The sequence below is a fragment of the Coregonus clupeaformis genome, unplaced genomic scaffold (genome assembly GCF_020615455.1).
Source record: "Coregonus clupeaformis isolate EN_2021a unplaced genomic scaffold, ASM2061545v1 scaf0910, whole genome shotgun sequence".
Classification (NCBI taxonomy): Eukaryota; Metazoa; Chordata; class Actinopteri; order Salmoniformes; family Salmonidae; genus Coregonus; species Coregonus clupeaformis.
The window spans coordinates 158,327-168,707 of NW_025534364.1; the positions used below are offsets into that span (position 1 = coordinate 158,327).

Sequence of the window (10,381 nt, forward strand, 5' to 3'; positions counted from 1 at the left end):
TTCCACTGGTCCTAGGGCCCTTGTTAAGGTCAACGAACAGTATCATGAACTGTACAAAGTACAGGGACAGTTGTTTGGCTAAAACTTGGATCTTCCAGCAAGACAATGACCCCAAGCACACATAAAAATCCACAAAGAAATGATTAATTTACCAAACAAATTACATTTTGCAATGGCCATCTCAGTCTCCCGACTTGAACCCCATTGAAAACCTGAGGTTTGAACTGAAGAGGGTAGTCCATAATCTCAGACCGAAGGATATCAAGGATCTGGAAAGATTATGTATGGAGGAATGGTCTATGATCCTTCCCAATGTGTTATTTAATCTCATAAAACATTCAATATAGCTCAGGTTTTGTATTATTTATGTTATTCAGTCTTGGGTGACAATGATTTTGGAGGTGTTACTTAAAAGTAATTATAAATGAACAGTGTAAAACAATATATCAGCAGTTTGTGATAAAATAAATATAATATAGAGTAATTCCATACATTGAGTAAGTTCATACAACGCACAAGAATAAACGTTTCTAACTATCAGCATATTAATAAATATTACAATTTCAATGATACAATAGTTTTCAATACATTCATACATATTATGCTTTATACATTTCTTATAAGATAAGAGTAACAAGTATTCAATGAAAACATTACAACTGTATTTTCAAATAACTTATATTCTCAATTTGCCACATTGATAGTCAGTGCAGCAGAGCAGAGGATGTCTGTTGTAGGGCATCAGGCCTTCCAACCCCATTGATCCTCTGGAGACAGCATGTCAAGCTAAATTGTGTTTCCTCAGTGTATCTCCCTGCCCGAGTACAATTTACACATCTCCCGTTGTTCTGTAAAACAGATAAGACGGGCCTTTTTGTAAGGACTTTTCTTTTCAACATCTCAGAAGGGAAGCTCAACAGAACAGAATACCTGTGAGCCTCTCAGGCACAATGTCATGGTGTGACATACTAACACAGGTTTTTATATTTTTAAATGTTTTTTACCTTTATTTTACCAGGTTAGTCTCATTGATATTACAATTCTATTTTGCAGAATAGCAAAATAGCAGCAAAATACTACCAAAATACTATGCTTCTCATACTATTTCAGAGTAAAACAGACTTACAGCTCTATTCCAGTCTAACATGCATATACTATTAATTATGCAGAATAGACAGGTTTCAATAGTTTGACAGAAGCCATTCATATCCAAGGCTTTGTTGTATATCTGCATGAGAGTAGGTGTGGACATGAAAACCCCCCACATTTTCTTTGACTCTCTCTATGACAGTCACTTTAGATACTGACTGTAACCCTTCTCTCTCTGTAAAACCCTTGATCAATACTGAGAGTTGGGTTGATGTAATTGCCTTTTCTGAGTACTAGTACTGAGAAACACAGATAAATTATGCCTTTGCAAAACTGTCACTAAGGTAAAGCATAATGGTTTTGTGAGAACCCTGTACAGTAGGTATTCTGTGGTAGATTATCTTACCTTTCAGGAGTAGTCCAACATCCTCACTGTCTTCTACTGCCACTGGCTTGAGGAGGAGGGCAAAGAAGATCGCCATGCCAATCACCTGAGAATAAACCCAAGAATCAAATGAAATTCTTGTTTTTACATCTGCTGATAATTGACTGATTGAACAGAACTTCAGGACTATGTTCTTCATGTAAGATATAGAGCCCTGGTCTTACCTTAAGAGGCTGCATGATGAAGATGCTCTGGAAGAGGGACATGGCCAAAGAGATAACCCACTGGATGGACTTCTCCTTCCCATAGGAAAAGCCGTACATCAGGGTGAAGTACGTGGACACAACACTGATGGAGACGAGCAAGAACCAGCCCACGAACACAAACCACCAGGGTAGCCAGCAGCTTGAGCTTTTCCTTTTCTCCTTAGCAACACGGGCAGGACTTGGAGAGGAGTCACAGAGGAAACACAGGTCTGTTTAGGTACTTGGTCAGAGTAATGTATGACAACGATATTCACACAAATACAGAGCAATTCAACTGTATTGGAAATTGAGAGGAAGGGAATGACGTGTAAAGTGTTTTTTTGAAAAGCCAATCTTTTAATGTTATTTCTATTCCCCTCTCTGCACAAGTATATTGTCCAACCTGTAAGCCATGTGGCTGGTAAAAACCATCTCAGACGTCTTCAGTAGCAGGTGGACGGTGTTCAGGATGTGTTGACAGGCCTCTGGGGTGGGGAAGGCACTCTCATCCAGCCGCTCCAGGCACATGGACAGGTGGTGGAGGAAGTACATGACAAACTTGCTGCAGTAGACCCAGTGTGGGTCACTCTCACTCAACCCTAGTGATACGAAGGCAGATATGTCAAATTTCAAGACATCTCCAACAATTACAATGATATCAAAACCTGTGTGAACTGGAATTACGTGACTGCAATTCCAACTATTGCGTTAATGTGACTTCTAAGGTTGCTCTTGCAGTGTCAGTGAAGTACCTTGCATAAGCTGAATGACCCCTTGCACTCTGTCCAAGGCTGAGCAAAGGTCATCGCATGACTCCGGCTTCTTCTCTAGCTCAGGCACTTTGTTCCTCTGGCTCTTACAGAGCAGATTCACCATCTCCTCTGTGTCCTAGATAGGGACACAGTACACAGGAATACAGTACTTAAGGACAGAACAACCTATTGGTTGCTATAACCAATAATATATCGTATGGCCTTGAAGGTAAGACAAAGACACAGCTTAAAGGAATAAACAAAGGGAGTGTTTGAAGGTTATAGATAAAGTATGGAGCTGAACTATAACACAGCAACAACACTTTCTTTTGAAAATGTAAAGAGAGGACCTTAAGAATGGTTGGCATGGTAACATCAATGGGTTTCAGGCCCTGCATATCGTGGGTTTTCTCCTTTGGTTGGACGAATCGTGGCTTGATACTGCGGAATATGGTGATGATGAGGATGTTGATGGGGAACATGAGCAAACCGCTTTCCACCCCCACCATGATCTCCTCCCAAGTGACCTCTACCGAACCTGGGACAAGAAAACACACACCATTATGGAGTCAAGGCACAATAACAGAGGCTATTTCACTCAATATATAATTCAATGTCTGAACACTTGTTGTGTTGTTCTGGGTCAAGTATGTCTCAGCCATATGAAAGGTTTATCAAGGGCTTGGGGTCATTGAATAACCACTATGTGCTGTGTGACAAGGTCTTTCAGGGCTGGTTAGTTGAAAGAATGTGGCTGAAACGTTGTCCATTGAAGGGTTATGAGGAGCCATCCACTGCCTACAACTACTAGTAACTCTGTGAACACCAAGGACAAAAAAGCCTTGAATGGGACCTGGCATTTATAACTGAGACAAGTCCTTGTCTTTGATACTTAACGCAGCTGCATCTAAAAAGTCAGATATGTTATCATCCATATTGCAGGCTAATCGTAATTCCCATGTATTGCACTGCTCTCTTTTTACTGTAGAAAATACTTTTTCCGGTAGCCAAAATGTCCCAATTCTATGTGAGTGGAGAATAAAATTGCCCATCCTTATCAGAGGCAGCTCATTAGCTGTGGGCTATGAACGGCACAGTCACAAAAGAGGACTGATTAACTCACCCACAAGGACTTATCCAGTTCCCAATATAATGTTGTATCTCTATGGATTTACCAATGGTGAAGATGACAGGAGACTGCTGGTTTTTGGGGATCTTCCAGAAGGCGATGTTGATGGCCATGGTGCAGAGCAGGAGGCTCATGCAGCAGGACACCCTCTGTGCTCGGGTGAAGGGGCTACGCCAGGGAGGGTCTACGATGGACACCCAGATGTGCTGATCTCTGAAGCCTGTCGACGTCCTGGTCTGGAAAATATTTCTAGGACATAGAAAGTGTGGGACATTAGGGGATGACCAGGGTGGAAGTCATGGATATTACATTGGAAAAGCAGACTAGGATACAAGGGTTCAGAATTAACAATCCATGACACATTGCAAGATGTTTGATCTTGCTTAGAAATCCCTCTACATAAATATTGTAACATTGTACTCTACTGGTGGTCAGTCACCTAAAGCTTCTGATCTCATTCTTCTTGGCAGCATTGAGGGTCTTCTTGGTCAGCCCCTTCCCTCTGTCGGAGCTCAGCCATGATGAGGACAGGAAGTGCCAAACCTTCTGTGTCTGCAGGTCTTGGATTGTCACCTTGTTGAGATACCTGGTGGGAGGAAACGTGACATCACACTCAGGAAACTGTGTATTATTCCCTCAGTGTAGAGAGAGATTCCTAGAAACGAAAACAAGTCCCTGCCAGCATAGCAGGGGTTGCAATGTTTTTCGTTGTGGTATTTAAAGGCCCAGGGCAGTCAAAACCTTGATTTTCCTGTGTTTTATATTTCCACACTATGAGGTTGGAAAAATACTGTGAAATTGATGATAATGCCTTTTAGTGTAAGAGCTGTTTAAAAAGACAGCCTGGAATTTCAGCCTGTTTTGGTGGGATGGAGTTTTGGCCTGCCTGGTGACAATAGACCAATAAGAAAGAGAGTTCCAAACCTCTCTCCCAATAACAGCTATTTTTTCCCCTCTTAGCAAAATTCTTTCAATTTTCATTGAAAACAATCAAGGTACTTAATTGTTACCCAGAAATGATTAGATATTGAGATCAAAACGGCAGCATTCGACCTTTAAGACAGGTGTTAAACAGCCAGTTAAAGGGGCATTTTAGGAGAGGAGGAGGCAAAGATAATATTTTGAAGTGTCATTGTGATGAAACTCAACCAGGTCTCCTAGGGTGAGGGGAGCAAAGCTTGATAATGTCACCCCTAAACTACTTTAACAGCCCAGTATTTATAGGTCCTAGTTGTCCCTGCAGGTTCTTAACAGAACCTAAGAGTTCAGTGTGCCACAAATCATTTTTAAACATGCCAATGGAAAGTATGGAGTGATTTCAAAAAGATCTTGACTTAAACAAAAGTCATAATAATTACAAGGATGATGGTGTGATCTGCCCTGCTGCTTACCAGGAAGGGTGCCCCCCAGAGTTGTCATGGCACAGCTGGATGCCCGTCAGCTCCCCTAGGGGAAAGGGTGTGGTCACCAGGAACAAGTCCACACCCCTTCTCTCAAATACTGGTTTATCAGGGTCACTTAGGTGGTGGGGCTCGCTTTCCCCCTCTGTGCCAAACAACTTGACTGTAACCTACATAAAACAATACTCTGATTAGGAGCATGGATACTGGTATTGATATTCCTATGCTAAGTAAACTGACCACAGAAATGAATGAAGGATCTATTCAGTTACCACCCCATCTTACATTGGCAGAGGTACCCGCCCCTCTCCGACTGCCAGTCTGGACATTCAGTAGGTAGTTATAACTGGCACATGGGTGGTTATCCTTCAGGAGTGTCATCTTCCTCTGTGAACAAAACAAGTGTTTCAGTGAGTGTGTGTGTATGTGTGTGTGTGTGTGTGTGTGTTTGTACACGCCTTGATAGACTCACCCTGGTGAGTGCCCTCCTGTCTGCATAGCAGGCCCAGAGCAGAGTGACCAGGTACAGGCCAAAGAAGGCAGAGAGCAACACCACCACCACATAGTTCTCATTCACTTTTGAAAAGTACTGAACTGTAAGCGACACGTCCACGTAGTTGGGCATCACAATGAAAGAGCTCCCAAACGATGTCAGGTGGTTACACAGACAATGTGTCATCCTGGGAGTTGACTGTATACCCACCTAGAACAAGACAACACAGACAAACCCAATGTCACAAACACACATACCTACACTGACCAATTGGGTTTGTTCATAAACTGATGTCAGCAGCCTCACCCAGCAGCCAGCTATGCTCCAGGTCAGCTGTTTAGTGTTCCAGTACATGCACTTAGTGGTGAAGGTGGTGATCTGTAGTGTCAGGCCCTTGCTCCACGTTGCGTTAAACAGACTGGCATTCACATACCAGGTGCCTATTTCCTTTTCCATCATCTCAGGGGTGACCAGCCAGCGATAACCCTCTGAAAGACCACAGTAGGCTATGAACATGGCTTACTCTGTACCACCCAGACTAAGAAAGCAAACCAACAGTACCTTTGAGAGCCCGACCTCCAATTACAGTGTGAAATGTCGGATCGACATGTCTTAAAGCTTGTGAGTCACCATGAATATCAAAGTAGTATGTGAATCTACGTACATACCAGTCAGCTAGATTGACTGAAAGCAGAAGCACAGCGGATGTATTGTTATGCCTAGCAGTAATTATGGTGGTGAAATCCTCCTCTACCTGTTTGTCTCAGGACGGTACGGTGTTTATAATGGGTGTCATTGGGTGGGGAGCCCAGGCCCAGCAGCAGCTGTAGGGACACATTGACACTGGGCTCTACGGTGAATATGACTGTGATGTTGGGGTCCGTAGTATTGAAAGAGGTCCCAACCCGAGCCCCTTCCTCCAAGGACACAGTCGTGCCAGAGAGCACAGGAGCATCTGGGCGTGGCAGAATGATCTATAGAGAAGGGAGAGAAACAACCAAACCTATTTACATTGGTTTCCTCATCTTTGTTAGGGAAACGAGGATGAAATGACAGCAGATTAAAGTTAAAGAAGTTGGCCTATCCTGTAGCCTACCTCAATTAGCTCTGTCAATTTTTGTACACTGATTTCCTTCAATCCATCCCTTAGTACAATAGTACACACTGTTCCTGTGATATTTTCAGTCGACGGAAATGGGTTGCCTATAAAAGTGGTCACCTGAGAGGAATAAAAAAAATATCAGAATAAAATACTATTTGCACAACAAAACAGCATCATCAATGTTGTTTATCGTACAGACCTGTACATTAACAACTGAGAGGTTTTTCAGAGAGGAATTCAATGCAGAGAAAGATGGAAGCTTGATGTATGCATCATCCTCTGACCCTAGAACCTTGTTATCCATTTGTGATGGGGTGAGGCTGAGGGAGACGAGACAAGAGTCAGGTGGCTCACATTCAAGTAGAGGACAGCAAGATGCATAGTTTTACTGGTGCTAAGTAGAACCATATAGGGTTCTTTGGCTTGTCCCCATAGGGGAACCCTTTTTGTTGCTAGGTAGAAACCTCTATGAAGGGTTCTGCCTAGAACCCTCTATGAAGGGTTCTACCAAGAACCCTTTTATCCTCTAAAGGTTCTATCTAGAACCCTCTATGAAGGGTTCTACCGAGAACCCTTATATCTTTGAAGAGTTCTTCCTAGAACCCTCAATGAACGGTTTCCACCAGTTTTATAATCCTTTAAAATTAAACTCTTTATGACAATACATTACATTTATCATAAGGCCTTTCTTTGAGGGGCTTAGTTATACCTAACACAGTGGTGTTGAAACTCCTGGTTTACAGGCCACATTATCCTGGCTTGCAAAGTGATGTGTAGTTCCTATTGGAATCCAGCCAGAGTGAGGATATCCAACAATTGGCAATTTCAATCGTTTCCCACAACTCCTGAATCAACACTAGAAATTATTAATGGAATACCAGATAAATACACAAATATTCCCATATAGGTACAGTTTAAAACATTCTCACACCTATCTTTTTTACATTTATCAGATTACTCAAACTCTGAATGCTAAAATGTTAGAAAAATAAAAATAATAATAAAGCTTACTCAGATTAAGAAGGGTTCTATGTAGAACTACGGTTATGAGTATGAAAAAGGTTCTAGGTAGAACTATTTGCCTTACAAAAAACCATTGTCTTTCAAAAAGGTTTCTTCAGATGAAAACGGTTCTTTGTAGAACCCTATCCCTCCGCAAAGAACCATTTTAGAACCCTTTTTTCTAAGATTGTAGAATTGGAGGCTATACCAATGAGTGAGATGGAGGAGCCCCGGGTTGTAAACACTAACCTGATCTGGTAGATGCTGCCTGTTGGGTGCTTCATGAAGAAGGGCTCATTAGATTCTGTGGTCACCACTAAGCTTACTGCCTTATAAATCTCAAAGGCCAAATCAAACATTTCCTTGTCCTGTTTGAAGACAGCAGAACATCAGCGAAATGCCCTATCTATGACCTCCACTTTTGTCATATGTCCCAACACTAAAAACAGATGTATACTGTTGGTTTACAGTAGTATGTAGGCATACATTAACATTTTACATGCACCTACTGTGGAATAAAGATGAAAGTTATAATTGCTTGACCCACCACATTAGTGTCACTGTCCACGCCACATCTTTTCATTTTGAGGAGTATGACTCCCCCAGCGCAGTCGATGATGAGGCTAGCAGTCGTGTTATCTAATTTCAAATTACTTGGAAACAGTAGCTGGGCTCCCTGTAGTAGAAGCTCAAGGTATTTTATCTGCTGAAGAAGGGAACACAGGTTAGGCCCAAATTAACCAGATTAAGCACTATCACTTATTTAATCATATTCACTGTTTGCTGATTTGATAACAATACATCTCTGTGGTGAGAGATAGCACTTTGACTGAAGGTTCCAGTGGCCCTAAACTCTGTAATCTAATCCACTGACCACACCCCTCTTACTACATGTCCATCGTCATTGTGATACTTTACCCCGTTGGCGTCTGTAGGCTCTCCTATAGCCATTTCCATTCTTTCCAGTTCCATTTGAGCCTCCTGAAACAAAACAGAGGATAAGACTATAAAACTCCCAACCACTGAAAACTATAATTGTGACAAATATCACACTGCACTTTTAACACAGCAGCATTTCTGACCTTGAGGAGCTCATCCACATTGGTCACCTGATTCTCCATGCTAGACAGACTCCTTGACATACCTGTAGGATAAGCGAGAGAGAGAGAGAGGGGGGAGAGAGAGAGAGAGAGAGGGAGAGAGAGAGAGAGAGGGGGAGAGAGAGAGAGAGAGAGGGGGAGAGAGAGAGAGGGGGAGAGAGAGAGAGAGAGAGAGAGAGAAGGGGAGAGAGAGAGAGAGAGAGAGAGCGAGACGTTTAGTTCATGGAAGTACATGATTGGTTAAAACAGTGAAACAAATTTGCCACCATACTTCCCACCAACTCACGGTTGACTTTAATTTGATGGCTTCTCTGGAGTCTTGATTTGCCACTTGCTCCTTGTTTGTCCTATGGAAGTCAACAAGAACCATTCAAATTCATAATACCTTTACTGACACTGCACCATAGGATTACAACAAAGGATAAAGGCCACTAATAAAAGCCACTTACCATACTCTTTGATGCATTTGAAGAGAAATTCAAATCTGTAGAACAAGAATTATACAGCACAAATTTCATGCAGGATATCATTGAGGCCTCTACACTAAATAATGAAAGAAAACGTTGCAACATATCTGTTTACAATAAGAATCAGGACACACTGTATTTTTTTAAGGCATGTTAAAATGGGGTTACTGAAGGTGTTGTACCCAGGGTGCAGAGGTATCCACGCTGGGCACTGCAGTTGGTTGAGGTCACCAGCTGAAAGGGATCCATCATCACATATGTGCAGAGGAGCGGGGTACTCCCATTCCCCTTAGAAGTACCATTCTCTCCTGTAGCATTATACACTACATACACATGAAACAATTATTGAAAAGCTATGAAATGTACTGTTTTCCTTATAATACTGTTATTTTAATATTCTGTTTTGCAACAACAATGTATTATTTAAAATGTCCTTATATTATAGCTGATGGATCAAGTGTGAAAGCTTGGTTCTAAGCTTACCCTATGGCTATGTTCCAAGACTATGGTGGAAATATGTTATATTATATGAGCTTATGAAAATAATGGATTTCGCTGATATCATTTGATACTGATAATCTGTCAATAGTGAAGACGTGCTTCTCACATGGTAGCTGTCAGAGTTTCCAGTTAAGACATGCTTGTCATTTACAAAGTGCCTCTGTACAGCTCAGAAATTCATTTATGACCATAAGCAGTGGCTTAATTATCATTACTAAACTTTAGCATTTAATTACAAATTCAATTCAATTCTCATGGTTCACAGAGAGCTTAAACCGGCAATCAGCAGTTGAAACAATAACAAAGCGTAATCCCCGCCACTGTTTCACTAAAAAGCTGAGGGATGGGGCTGGAGAAATGTACCCACTGGGCAAAAACTGGTTGAATCTATGTTGTTCCCAGATAATTTCAACAAAAAAATTCAAGGTGATGAAGTTGAATCAATGTGAAAAACTGATTGGATTATTTAAAAAGTCATCAACGTAAGGGCATTTTGTCTTTTTTTTCACCCAAATTGTAATATAAACTCAATGACATGGTGACATTTTTCTTTTGATTTCATGTTGAATTCATGTAAGTTGACAACTCAACCAAATGTAAATCAAAACTTGACGTGGAACTGATATCTGTGTCCAGTGGGTAACCACTGTCAAATTCATAGACAGGGCTATGAATACAAGGACTGGCCATCCATGATATCAACATTATAGTTTTAA

The 10,381-nt window shown here is 41.5% G+C and overlaps 1 protein-coding gene across 1 annotated transcript; it reads right to left on the reverse strand.

Moving 5' to 3' along the window:
- Window positions 1-613: 613 nt before the first annotated feature.
- On the reverse strand, window positions 614-2,304 carry LOC121559304 (polycystic kidney disease protein 1-like 2). Its single transcript, XM_041872583.1, has 4 exons — window positions 2,123-2,304; window positions 1,699-1,918; window positions 1,496-1,580; window positions 614-848 (listed from the first exon to the last, which is right to left on the reverse strand). The coding sequence occupies exons 1-4, from the start codon at window positions 2,269-2,271 to the stop codon at window positions 802-804; spliced, it is 501 nt and encodes a 166-aa protein (XP_041728517.1). The 5' UTR covers window positions 2,272-2,304; the 3' UTR covers window positions 614-801.
- Between the last annotated feature and the right edge of the window lie 8,077 nt (window positions 2,305-10,381).